General features: G+C 56.9%; 2 protein-coding genes across 6 annotated transcripts; both read right to left on the reverse strand.

The window, feature by feature from the left end:
* Positions 1–6: 6 nt before the first annotated feature.
* On the reverse strand, positions 7–5861 carry LOC112298880 (uncharacterized). 5 transcript variants are annotated; one of them, XM_053930724.2, is made up of 9 exons: positions 5736–5861; positions 3474–3525; positions 3073–3297; positions 2908–2954; positions 1712–1855; positions 1283–1354; positions 1079–1199; positions 403–815; positions 7–155 (listed from the first exon to the last, which is right to left on the reverse strand). In XM_053930724.2, exons 2-9 carry the CDS (start codon positions 3479–3481, stop codon positions 16–18), a joined length of 1170 nt encoding a protein of 389 aa, XP_053786699.1. In that variant the 5' UTR covers positions 3482–3525; positions 5736–5861; the 3' UTR covers positions 7–15. The 5 variants fall into 5 exon arrangements, with proteins under 5 accessions (XP_053786699.1, XP_053786698.1, XP_053786695.1 ...); XM_053930723.2 differs by lacking the exon at positions 5736–5861 and having other exon boundaries at positions 3474–4671; XM_053930720.2 differs by lacking the exons at positions 3474–3525; positions 5736–5861 and having other exon boundaries at positions 3073–3423.
* SPATA32 (spermatogenesis associated 32) lies at positions 5031–13082 on the reverse strand. Its single transcript, XM_053911274.1, has 6 exons — positions 12772–13082; positions 8027–8081; positions 7074–7128; positions 5736–6700; positions 5525–5580; positions 5031–5377 (listed from the first exon to the last, which is right to left on the reverse strand). Exons 1-6 carry the CDS (start codon positions 12782–12784, stop codon positions 5049–5051), a joined length of 1473 nt encoding a protein of 490 aa, XP_053767249.1. The 5' UTR covers positions 12785–13082; the 3' UTR covers positions 5031–5048.
* Between the last annotated feature and the right edge of the window lie 92 nt (positions 13083–13174).

Genomic DNA, 13174 nt, shown 5'->3' on the forward strand with positions numbered 1-13174 from the left:
CATTCTGCAAATGCTTTACTTGTCCAAGTGCTTCATAGCAGGTGTCTGCAAACAGGCTGGCGAAGGGGAAATGGGCTGCTTTTGCACTAGAGTGGGCGGGGAGGGAGCCATCTTCCAGCGGCGCGTATCCTCCAGTGCCTGGTCCGAGAACCCTGCTGGAGGTAGAGGGTCCAGCCAGTTATTTGGGTTGCAGACGGCTGAGTTAGCTCTCCCTCAGTCCGCCTTAGTGCCTACCCCACCCTATTTCTACCGGTCTGCTTCCTTCCTCCCCTTATCTGCAGGACCCGCCCCTGCCCCGCCAGCCCTGCCCCCAACCCTGCAAACACTCTCCCGAAGGCCACCCCCCCCCACCCCACCCCCCCCCCCCCCACCCCACCCCCCCCCCCCCCCCCCCCCGCGTACTTCCACCTTGGTTGCACTGCTTCTGGTTAGTCCTGGGCCAGGGGTGGCTGGAGGTGTAGGACTTGGGAAATCGGACTTCGGAGCTTGGAGCCAGCTTAGGTATCTGAGAGTAGGGGCTACAGGAACCTGAGGTGGGGAAGCCAGTAGGAGAGAAAGGAAGGGCTGGTCCTGAGAATGGGGCCTGAGTGAGAGTCCCCCTCCCGCGGGTGCCCCCAGCCCCACCAAGGGGTGCACCCGCTTTGTGCAGTCTGTGCAGCAAGCTCGCCAGCTGGGCGTGAGAGAGGCCGCTGATCCGCACGGCCTGGCAATAAAAGTTGAGGCCGCGGTGACTGAGCTCTGTGTAGCCTTGGCCCTGCGACCTGCCCCTGCAGCCTGGGGTCAGCAGCAGAGTCCCCTGCTTCTTGGAGTAATAGCTAGAAGGAGAAAAGTGGAACAGCTGCCTCAGACCCGCCTCCACCCTCCCCGCTCACCCCCCTAAGCCCCCTCTCACAGGTGAGGAACCAAAGCGGGGCAGGATGCCACTTGTGTCTGGCCTGGGGTTTTTGTTGGGGCCCAGGACACTGACCCAGAATTCAGGGCTCCCCTCTCTGGGGCAGGAACATCAGGGAACCCCTGCATGGGGCAGAGGCTGCTTCCCACGATCCCGGGCCCTGAAGCTGGATAAATTTGTGCTCACCTCATCACCTCCCGCACTGACTTGTAGGGCACGAAGCCCTGCCTCGTCAGCTTGAACAGCATCTCTAAGAAGAGGGTCTGCAGGCCTTGGGGGTCCCAGACTTGGCTGCCTCTCACCTGGTCTGGTGTCAAAGAACGTGGGGGAGGGTAAGGAGGAGACTCCCTGGAGCCAGGCCCATCCTGCCCCACCAGCTGCGCCATTCACCTGAGCACTGAGTGAGGTGGTGGCTGTTGGTGAAGACACCCAGGAAGTCTTTGAAGCCTACAGTTCCATCACCTGGGAAGAGAGAGGAGGGTGTGCCGTGGGTGCCTGCCTCTGCCCCAGGCGTACCCTGCGTGAGCATTAGGGACTGGCCGGAAGTTCCAGCCATTAGAGAAGCTAAGTGTCAACCCTGGCAGAAAAAGGAGAGGCCACCATGACCTCAGAGAACTAGCCCGAGGGAAGCCCCAAGTCAGAGTGAGGATTAACACAGCAGAAGTGTCTGGAGGTTGTGGGGTAGGCATGTTGATCAGGGCAGGCTTCTGGAAGAGGGGACTTTAAAATAGGACCAGGCTAGGGACTCTGTGGGCAAGAGAGGCGTTCTTGAGGGCTAGAGCTGGGAGAGGTAGAGAGGGGAGAGAATGGGGTACCCACCGTCCAAGTCTGCCTGCTGCAGAGCCTCACGCATCTCCTGCGGGCTCAGCTGGATACCCGCGGTGCACAGGGCAGCTCGCAGGCTGCGCATGCCCACAGCGCCGGTCCGACCGGAGCTGAACAGTTGGAAGATATCCCGGAATGCTGCCGGCAAGAAGAGGGGCAGGCAACAAGGTGAGCCGCACCCCTCAGGACCCTGAGATCTGTCCCCCCAGCTCAGAGAGCACTGAGGACTTGAGTCATTCCAAGCCCCTGGGCATTATTGCTTCTAATATAAAGCAGCCCCGTGGCGGCTGTGCTGACAGCTGCTTGGTGCCCATTCGATTCTCTTGCCCAAAACTCGTGTTTGGACGTTTGTATGAGACTCATTTAGAACTCATGTCCAAGGTCATACCAACAGTAGGGGCCATGCTGGGCTTTGGACTCCGGCAGTCTGAGTCTGGCTGTGGAGCAAAAATGCTCTGAGGCTGCAGGCGCCCCACTGGCACCCGCATGTAGCAGGTACAGAAAATTACTATTTAAAAAATTTATTTATTGAAAGAGAAGGGAGGGAGAAGGAGAGGGAGAGAAACATGGGTGTGCATGGGGTACATCAATTGGCTGCCTCTTACACGCCCTCAACCGGGAACCTGGCCCACACCCCCCCATGTGTCCTGACTGGGAATCGAACCAGCGACCTTTCAGTTCGCAGGTTGGTGCTCAGTCCACTGGGGGACAGAAAATTGTTGAATAAAGTGATTCTGCTCTGTGGGACCTCTACCAATATCAAGGCATGATCTTTGGGGGGCACTGGGGTCCCCAAATGTCAAAGGGTTTCTTCTACCTCAGCTTCCACAGCCCCAGACCCAAGGGGTGTTGGGGGACTCAGGTTCCTTTTTTTCCATCATTTCTCCCAATATTCCCTTTCCTTTCCTTCTTCCATCCTGTTCATCCATCCATTCATCCATCCACCTACCATCCAAATACCTTCCTGTTCACCAATCCGTCCCTCCCTTCATCCTTCACACACCACACACACACCCCCACCAGTGAACTCTGGGGTCGTAGAGACGAGCAGATTAGACTGGCATGGAGGGAAGGTTACAACACAATGGCTGTTTTTCTTGGTGATCCCCGCTTCTGGGCAGGCAACCCCTTGTAGGTCTACTCTGAGCACCCTGAATTCTTCTTCCTGCTCCCGGCCACGGAGCCCTCACCTGACAGCTGCCGGGGTGTCAGTGGTGGCAGGTTCTTGTCTGCAAAGCTGCCTCAGAGAAAGAGGTTGGAAAGGCCTTTGCACCTGCTGCAGGGAGGTGCCAGGGCCAGGCAGGCCTTTCCCCAAACCCAGCACCCCACACCTGGCCTCCAGTCCCTGTCCTCACCTCTGAGACTCAGCATGTGAGCCTGACCCTACCGAATGGGTCGCAGCCAGGTCTTTGAACTCTTTGGCCTTCCGTGAGGCCTGCTCGGTCCCCGTGGCCACGGCAACTGCTGGCTCTTTCTGGGTCAGCCGGGCCGTGTGCTGCTGCAGCCTCCCGTTCTGCGTCTTGCTGGCCTGCCCCTCTCCTGGGTCTCGTGTGAGCAGTTTTTGAGACTTCTGTGGAGGCCTTGGAGGCGGGGAGAAGACACTCCCCACTAGACTGCTAAGACTCCAGGGGACCCAGGACCAGGCTTCCTCCCGGGCCCTCCCCCCACCAGACATGTGCACCCACAGTCCTCTATCCAGGGGGTTCAGGGGACAGTAGCTTGTAGTAGTAGTGGGCCCTCCCCTAGCCCTAGTCACCTGTACATTCTCTGTGCCCACAGGGGTCTCTTGGTCTTCTGCCCTCTGCTACCTGAAAGGCAGAGCCACAGGCTTGAAGGCTGGTCCAGCGCCCCAGGCCCAGAGCACCCAGGATGGCTTTGTGGTGGATTATAACATCTTTTGGCAGGGGCGCCCTCTCCCCCTCACCTCTCTGCTGGGCAACCTGCCGCTTTACTCTTTTGAGCTTCTGACTCTCTTAAGGCATCTGAATTTGCACCCCCACTCTGGAAGCCAAGGCAGGAGGCAGAGGCCCAGAGGAGAAAGCAGCTAGCCCCAGGGTCCTGAAGTCAGGGCGTGGGAGGGTGGGGTCCAGCGCAAGGTGGGCTATGGCCTGTCTTACCACAGCTGCCCTGGGAGGAAAGGGTTCCTTTCTCCTAACTGTGCAAATACACAAGCCACAGGGAAAGAATAGTCCATGAAGATTGGTCCCAACAGCTGGATGACCCCTCTGGCTCAGCTTGTCCCTGGGCACTCACCCTGCATGTCTTCCTTTACCCTCCTTCCAGCCTCCTGCCCCTCTCTCCTGTGGCCCCCGGCCCATTCTTAACTGACCACTACTTCCTCACTCCCCTCTCCCAGACCCTGGGTACCGCCCTTCCCAGCCCCCTCTCAAGGCGGACCAGGCTCTTTAGGTCCAGCAAGGCTGGGCCTTCACTTGACAGGGTGCCTGGGTGCAGAGTGGCCCTCGAGGCTGGCCACTGCACAGCCACCCCCCTCCCTCCCTGACTTCTGCCCTCACGCCCATGGCCAGCCCTGCACTCAGAATTCCCTGCCCTCCTTTGCTGCCCTCTCTCTCCTCTCCCAGAACCTTCTCCGAGTTGTCCACCTCCCCTTGATCTGGGGAAGCTTGCGTACTGTGTGCGTATGTTTAGTGTGTGTCTGTGTCGGTGTGCGTCTGTGTGCACAGCATGTACGGAGCATGCTCTACGTGTGGATATGTTTTGTGAGTGCCCGTCTGTATGGTGTTCTGGTCAGCTGATGGCGTGTGCACGCACGCACACGTGTCTGGGTTGCAAGCACTGTTACACAAGGCTCTCCCCTGCATTTCAAGGTGACTCCAACTCAGGGCTGTGGACCCCTGGAGGGCCGTTCCTCCGGCTTCATTCTTTCCCTATTTCCAGCCCCTGGACCCTGTCCCTTCCCCTGCCAAGCCTTCCCCATGGATCAGACTTGCCTTCTTGCCTGCCCAGCCCCACCCCCCAGGAGACACTCCTCACATGATCGGAAGCCCTGTTTTATAACCTAAGAAAGTGCTGCCTCAGAGAGGGCACTGAGTCCTCCCCGAGACTGGACTCGACTGGTCACGAGTCCCTGTTGCTGGCATGGACGTCTAGGTAGGTGTGCGGGAAGTGCAACAAACAGGGCTGGTAGAGCCCTCGGGGGCCGGTGGGGCCGGTGGGGCCGGTGAGGCTGGGGTAGCTAAAAAATGGGGTGGGGCATCCCTAAAAAATTGCGACCAGGGCTCCGCTGCCAGGTGAGCTCACTGGCCCGGGAGTTTCTGCACCGAACACCTCAGCAGGGGCCAGCACTGGAGGCTTTATTGGTCTTGTCTAGTTATTTCTCTGGGGAAGAGGGGGACGACAGCTTAAAATGGATTTTCAGCAATAACGGACTCCCTTTCTTGGTTCCTGGCCCCGAGCTGCAATGCAAAAGAGAGAGTGTCACTTGGGCCCTGGAGGGAGGGTCAGGGGAGAGGGACGAACCCCGAGGCCACTGTTGGGAGGGCACGGGGGTAAGAGGACCCATTCCTGTTGCACATTGATGGGCGGCTGACACCTGCTGAGCCCATTCATCACCGGGAAGCAAGGGGGGCTGGAGGACACTTTTCCCTCTTCTGCCATTCGATGGAAGTGTCCTGGGCCCGGGGCTGGAGCCACGAGGTTCTCAGCGGGGCAAACACTAGCATGAGCATTTCCAGGGAAGGGGAGGCCATCTGTCCTCTGGGTGAGAAGCCTCCTAATGGCTTAATGGTTTAGAATGGCCCTCCCCATTTTGAATCCAGGTCCCTGCCCGAGCCCTGGAACGCTCACTCTCCATGGTCCCCAGGTCGCCTCTGGCCCTGGCCTTGGCACAGCTCCTCAGTCCACTGGAACCTAGTTTCCATCAGCCTTTATGAGGTCACTGAAGTTGCGACATCCGAGCTCACTCCACCCCCCACCCAGCCCCTCATTCCACTGCTCCCCACCCACAGGTCCTGGCACAGCCTCCTCTTGCGGGGAGCTGCGTGCCAGCCTTACTTACTCTTTCCCGTCTCCTGTCGGTGGAGAGGACATGACTGGGGGCTGGAGGAACTTCACTTTCCCTTCAATGATAGCCTTCTGGGGCCCAGGCTTGCTCAAGTCAAGGTGAAAGGGGAATTCGTTCTTGTTTTTCTGCTTGCAAACTTTCTCTGGATCCCCAGCTTCCAGCAGTTTCTCTGGGGGCTTCTGTAGTAACTCAGAGAGCTTTTCCTGCTCTGGCTCCTCCTTGGCAGGAGGGGCGGCACTCTCCACTATGGGCGGTGGTGCCACAGAGGGCTCCACGGCCTTCTCCTGGTTAGCTTTCATCACGTGCCCCAAATCTGGCAGGTCCACCTTGCTGGAGGAGGCTATGGCCAGGGAAGTTGCTAAGTTGACCAAATCCTGTAGGCTGATAGCTGGTGGGAGACTGGAGGAGGAGTCGGAGCTTGGCGGCTGCCCAGAGCCAGTGTCCGGAAGCTTTGGCTGGGGGCTGGGGTTCTGGAGCGGCTTCTCGGAGCACAGGGTGTCCTTGGGGACTGACTCCTGGTTCAGGTGGCTGATGGTCTTATCTGTGCTCTTCTCACCCAGCTGCCTGCTGGTCTCCCACTGCAGGCTCTGTTCTGAGGCCTGGATGAGCTTGTCTGCCCAGAAGAGGTGCTTGGAAGTCTGCACGTGGATGGAGTGATGGGCGGGGGTCGCTTGTTCCTCCACCACGGGACTGGGGTAGCCGACGTTCCACCTCCCGCTCCACTGGTTGGTGTCCTCCTGCAGCAGCTCCTCCGTGTAGGGGTGGATAGACTCTACTCTGTACCTCTCTTCCTCCAGGTCTTCATTGCAGGCCTCCAAGTTGGAGACCAGCTTGGCCTCAGGCTTGAGCATGGGCGCCAGGCACCACTCCAAAGGTGGCACAGCCTCCTCCTCCAGCTCTGTGTCTGCATCCAGGTCCACCTTATGTGGAGGCTCCAGCTCTAGTAATTTGTTCTCCAGCTGAAAAGTTTCAGCTGAAAGCTGAGGAGGCCCCTGCCCCTCAGGTTGTCCCTGGCACCAGCTCCCTTCTCTGCTCCCCCCTTACCCCACCCCCACCTACCCCTGCTCATTTCCTTCCTCATACTTGCCTCTTTGCAGAGACCTGCCTGGGGCAGGAAGGTGCTCTGTGTGTGTGTGTGTGTGTGTGTGAGAGAGAGAGAGAGAGAGAGAGAGAGAGAGAGAGAGAGAGAATGATGACATTGGCCTTGTACTAGGGTCCCAGAATTGCCAAGAGTAAGGGCTGGTCAGAATATGAGGAAGATGGGCTTGGCCTCAAAGAACCCTGCCCCTTGCCTACCATCTCCCCGTAAGAGGCGGCCCCACCCACCATTACCTCTGTCTCATCTTCCTTTCGTTCCAGCGGGAGCTGGTGTTGGTTTATGTCAATCCTAAAACAGAAGGAGACAGAGTAGGTAACGGAACTCTATGGGGTTGGGGGGTTGGCTCCAGGGGGAAGGGGGCCTCTGGGGCCCACAAGGTCCCCTACCTTATACAGGGGCTGGTAAGATGTGCCCCTCCCAGCTCATCTACTGTCCCCACCCCCACCAAGAGTTCTGGAGTTGTATTCCCAAACTGCAGTGAGTTTACAAAGTGCATGGAGAGCTTGCCAGGTCACTCCCCTCCCCCGCGAGGAGGGGTGCAGCTGGTTGGAGGTGAGGGCCAGGAATCTTCACTTCCATGGGGTGGGCGTTTCAGTGACTGGATGCAGCTCACTCGGGGAGCCGGGGAGCCGGGGAGCCGGTGCCCAGAAAGTGGCTCCTCACAGAAGGAGAAGCCCAGAGCTCCGCCCTCCCCCTCAGCCTGCTCGGCAGATACGAAAAGCAGAGGGCTGTGTGTGTAGGGGGATGTATGTGTGGAGGGGGTGTGTATGTCAGTTTTTGTTGGCAGAGTGCTGGCATCTTGGTCCTCGTCTTCAGTGCTCAGCTATGTAACCCTCTCTCCTTCCTTAGGAGGCTGCCCGCCCCCCAACTTGGATGGCTCTGTCCTTAGAGCAAGGTGGATCTAAGGGGTCAGGTCCCATCCATGTCCCTGGGTGTGTCCTTCTACTCCTTAGTCTTCCTCCAAGGTTGGTGACTGCAGGCAGAAGCTGGAGTGGGTGGCACCCCTTGCCCCTACCAAGGCCTTTTGGCCTGGATACTACCCTTGGGGAGATTTTGAAAACAGGCAAGATGGAGGGAGATCCTGGGTTGGGGGTACATGAAAACTTGGCAGTGGTGGCGGGGGGCAAGGGTTGGTGGTCCTGGAAGGTGGGGGAGAGGTCCTTCGACGTGGGGGACTGGTTCTCACTGTGTGTCTACAATGTCCACCGACTCCTTGGTACAGCAGGGAAATCCATCGGCACCTGGCAGAGAGGAGGAGGTGAGGGCAGGGGGGACGACAGGTGGGGATCGATCCCTGGGGGGTTCTGGAGCCTGGGCTGGTGGCGATGCTTCAGCCACCCCGTCTCTCCCTCCCTGCCCCTCCCCTTAAACCACATGCCATTCCCTCTGCCGTCTTAACTCTTGTGTCCTTGCTGTCCCCGGCCAGTGTCACCAGTCCTGTCCTTCACGTCTGCTCCCCTCCCCTTTCCACGCTGGCCGGTGTTGGCCCTCTGTACGGGTGAACGCTAACGGCACTCACTCCCATTTGTGGAGTACTACTAGCTCAGACACGGTGTTGAGCACTTTCGGGGCTTTATCTCATTGATTCAACACAAGAAAGACGCCCGCTTGCCCCAGATCCTCCAGCTGATCCTTCAGGAAGTCAGCACTTGAACGCAGATTGGACTCAGGAAGCGGAACTGTCCTGCCCCGCATGCTGTCCTGTCCCAGAGCCTGGCACTGTGTGGGGTTCCCTGTCATGCCCGTGTGAACCTCGCTCACCTCCCTACATTCCTGCTCCTCTGTCCCCTTTTCCACTTTCTCTGGCCAGGCTTCAGATCTGCCACTCACCCCGGCCCCTCCTATCCTGAAGTCCATCCTCTCTCTCACTGGCTTCTCACCCCATCACCCTGGGGTCAGCCAGGGTTCTCACCCCCAGGTGCTTGTTCTGAGGTGGTGCTGACACCGAGCTGGTGATTTGTGAGCCCGGATGATCCCTCCAGAGGAGTCTGACTCTCTGGGGAGGCCTCCCCACCCCAGGTCCATCCCTGGAGTCTCGTATCTTTCCTGCTCTGGCAGTGGGAGGCACCAGGCTTTCCCATTCTTTGCTTCCCAGGGGAACGGATAGAGTTGATAGTGAGGTCACCAGGCAATGAGCAAGCTGGGTCCCCAAGAGCCTGGAGTGTGGCAGGAAGTGACAACCTTGGCTCTGGCTGAGAAGAATTTCTTCCAGGATTATCTCAGGAGGATCGGAATGTGCTGTGGCCTCTTGCTGGAGATGTAGAGGCTGAGGAGGGCCTTTGCATGGCTGGTCCTGGGCTGGGTTCTGGTGTGTCCGTGTGCAGCCTGGGCCTTGGGATCCTGGATGGGCTGGTTGCTGGGCTAGGAGTCTGTGTGCCACCATGGACGGGCAGCCACCTCCTCGATTACCACGACGACCACGCTCCCTTGGCTTTCTCCCCACCTGACTCCTCAACTCCAACTCTACCAAGTGCTGCTCCTCCCCAGGCTTCCGACCTCACAGCCTTCCTTGCCTGTTTACAGAGTTTCCCTGGCAACGGAGTCAACATCCGCAGCCTGAACCCTCCCGGTGTGGACAGGAGGAGAACTAATTACTGCTCGGACCTCAAGGCAGCACTGGGGGTTGGAAACAAAAGCCTGAGGTTGATGAACATGGGGCTTCTGTGACATTCTGCAGTACACGAAATGATTTCGATTTTCGGTTGCTGGTTGCTAGCCTACAGAAATGTATTGATCGTGTATCTTACAACCATCCTAAAATCCTGTTGGTTCTGGTTTTATTTTTTATAGATTCCAGAAGGCTTTCTACATAAACAGTAATGTGTGCGACTCAAGACAGTCTTGCTTCTTCCTTCCCGTCGGGACGTCTCTTCATTGCCTTTTCTTGCCTTATTGAACGGTCTCCAGCACCATGTCGAACGAGGCAGAGGGTGGGCACCTCGCTCTGTTCCTGGGCTCCGGGGGCAAGCATGCCCGACGGCACCACCCAGTATAACGTTAATGGTCATTTTTCTCACAGGTGACTTGTATTGGGTTGACGACGTTTCCTTCTTAGTTTATTTAGTTTTTAATGGGAAGGGATGTTGGATTTTGTTTGATGATTTTTCTGCATTACTCAGATGATCATGTATGTAGCTTTAATGATATATTCTGTCAACATTTCATGCCACATATATGTTGTGTTAACACATGAGTACGTTTACCTGTTATTCTGTTAATAATTCTTTTTGCAGTAAAATACATTGATTTTTAAAAAATATTAAATCAATCTTATGTTCCTGGAATAAACCTTATTAGGTCTTTTTATTTTGATTTGCTAACTTCTTTTTAGAATTTTCACATATATGCTCATGAGGTATTCTGGTGTGTAATTTTCTTTTCTTATAATGTCTTTGTCAGGATTTGTGATATTAGAGTAATGAGGGTCTCACAGAATGAGTTGAGAAGTATTCCCTCTTCAACGTTCTGCGTCTGTGTAAAATTGGAACTCGTTTTCCCTTTGTTTGGTAGAATTCACGAGTGAAGCTTGTGGACCTGGGCCTGGGGTTTCCTTGCAGAAGGTTAATTACAAATTCAACTTTCAAAAATAGATACAGGGCTATTCCACCTATCTTTTTTTTTATTGTGGTAAATATACATAACAATTTTATGTAAATATACATAAAATTGCCCACTTGAAATATGTTTTCACTTTATCCTCACCTGAGGATACTTTTTCATTGCTTTTAGAGAGAGAGAGGAAGGGAGAGGGGTTGGAAGAGAGGGGGAGGGAGGGAGGAAGAGAGGCTCCCTGGTCAGAGCCCAGGCCGGTCGAGCGGGTCTCCTCTCGCTGGAATTCCCTTGTTTCATGACGAGAAGGTGCTCAGGACTCACCTCTTCCTGGAGCCCTTCTGGACTCCACCTCATGGCCCTGGGCTAGGGGCTCCTCTTCCGGTGGCCCCACCCGGCCCCTGCAGACCTCCGTCTGAGTGCATGGCCTCTTGCTGATCCTCCGTTAGAGTGTGTTGCTCCCTTTGCACCTCTGACCCCTGCACAGAGTCTGGCACAAGGTGATGCTCAACAAAAGTCTGTGTGAAGAAATGAGCCTTCTCCTTCTCACCTCGCCAAACCCCGGGGTCAAGTTCACCCCGTGTGGTGTGCCGACGGTAGCGGGGCCGATGTGGCTCTGCACGTTTGGCCCATCTTCCTTTGCATTCTCTCATCTCTTGACAACCCCGTCTTCCCGATTCACCCTTCATCCTATCGCCCAAATTAGAAACCTGGGTCACCTGTGACCCCACCTCACTTCTGATCTCCCTGCTGCTGATGCTGACCTTGTGCACAAGCCCTTCTGCGCCCCCAGGGCCCCTCTCCACACCTCCCACCTCCAAAGCCAACACAGACCCAGGCCTTACTAGCTGCTGGCACTCAGTGCTGAGTGCTTTGCATGCACTTGATCCTTATAGTGCTTTTCTGTGTCCTTGGGTGTCTCGAGGGACTTCCTGAACTGGGCTTCCATTTTTTTTTTGCTCTTCAGTTCTGGCCTGCCGGACAGCTGCGGCCTGACTGCGGCTGCCAAGAGCAGCGCCCTCCCCTTCCGTTCCACTTTATTCTGTTTCTTCACCCACGTTCACGACACGTAGATTTATTGTAGCAGTGTCTTCGGATGACGTCAGCTGCTCTTCCATTGCCAATGGCTTTAACACTCCACCAAACAACTGTTTCTTATTTATTGCCCTGGGACACTTTTGTGCAGAGTCTTCAAGCAAAATTAAAAGTGCAACACCTTTCCTCTTTCTGTTTTTACCTTTCATCATTGTAACTTTTCCAACTTTGCCATACTTGGGAAATGTCCGGGGTCAGTCACTCCTGGTCAGGGGAGAGCGCAAGTTGGATACATACACTGTGCTTTTACTTGGGGCTAACGCACCTCTCAGGTCTTCAGGTGGAGCAGCTGGGAGGTCTCAAGAGCGTGAGCTCTCTGCTCAGTTGGGGCTCAACCCTGACTATTCCTTGCATCTCCAAGTGGCCTTGGCCTTGGCGTCGTGGGTACTGGGAGGGGCCAGGCACTGCAGAGGATAAGGAAGCTGCGGCAATGCCTCTTCCTGGCTCTCCTTTGGCCCAGGTGCTGGAGGTGGGCCCGCGGCAGGCGCTGTTGCTGACCTGCATTTTAACTTTGAGTCAGCTCCTCTGACCCAGGGCCTAGCCGGCCTGGGAATGAGCCCTGAAGGAGGTGCAGCTGCGTACATTTGTCACCCCAGAAATCTGGGAAAGGGAATCAGCTGCTCCCTGGTTGGTGGTTTCTCGCATTTTTATAAACGCTGGCCTATGTGTGTGTCCCGGGGAGAGAAGGTCCTAGCTTCAGTAGGGATCTGAGCCCCCTTATTAGAAACCAGGGAGACCCAGGGCCCTGAGGGACAAACATCTTTGTTAATTGGTACAGAGAAGAGAGCAAAGCACAGAGGAGGTGCTCATTAAACATATGTTGAAGTGGATTGCTTTTCGCTTTCTGCAAAATTTCCGAGTGTCAGCCAGGGACGACTGGACCTGATTTTAGCGGTTATCTGAAGTCTGGATAATTCATGAGTCGCTTCCTGGGCACAAGGCCACTGATCTTTAGGTGTGCCAGGAACCCCTGGGCAAGAACCCTCTGTATCTGCAGCCTTAATCCCAAGGTGTGCACCCGTGCCCGTGCACACGCATGCTCGTGCACCCCGGGGGGCTGAGGCTAGGCGTGGGAGTTTGTGCAGCAGCCGCCCCTGCAGGGATGGCGAGTGCTTTCGCTGGAGTCACCCTTCCTCAGGCGCCCGGGGCTTGAGGAGCAGAGGCAGGGGCCCGAGGCCAATACCCTGCCCCCTCCGCGCCCCGCCCCCTCACTTTCCCTTTTCCCGTCTGGTCCTTGCCCCGCCGTCCCTCCGCGCCCCTCCCCGCCGCGCGCCCGCCCTCTCCCACCTGTCACCCCCATGCTGACCGAGGCGGCTCTGTCCCGGAGGTGTGGAGAGGGGTGGTGGCTGGTGCCCCTCTGCCTCCAGTTGTGCCCTTTGGTTGGGGACAGTGAGGGGCGGTGGAGATGCGAGGGCGCCCGCGTCTGTGATGTCGCCGGCTCTGTGACGTCTCTACAGCAAGTCCCGCCGGCTGGGAACAGCGCTCAGGATTTCCGGCGCTTGGGTGGCAGCGGCCTCTGGGGGGGCAACCTCCGGGGAGGGCGGCCCCACCTGGTTCAGCAGCCGGAGCCTCTCTCTGGAGACCTCGGGCAGCTCTCACTCCTCTGCAGCAGGCGCAGGGCAATGGGAACCGCGGAGGGTTAAGCCTGGGCTGTTCCGGGCAGGTCCTTGCACCTGCCCTGGGCTCACTG

The sequence above is a fragment of the Desmodus rotundus genome, chromosome 9 (genome assembly GCF_022682495.2).
Source record: "Desmodus rotundus isolate HL8 chromosome 9, HLdesRot8A.1, whole genome shotgun sequence".
Taxonomy (NCBI): Eukaryota; Metazoa; Chordata; class Mammalia; order Chiroptera; family Phyllostomidae; genus Desmodus; species Desmodus rotundus.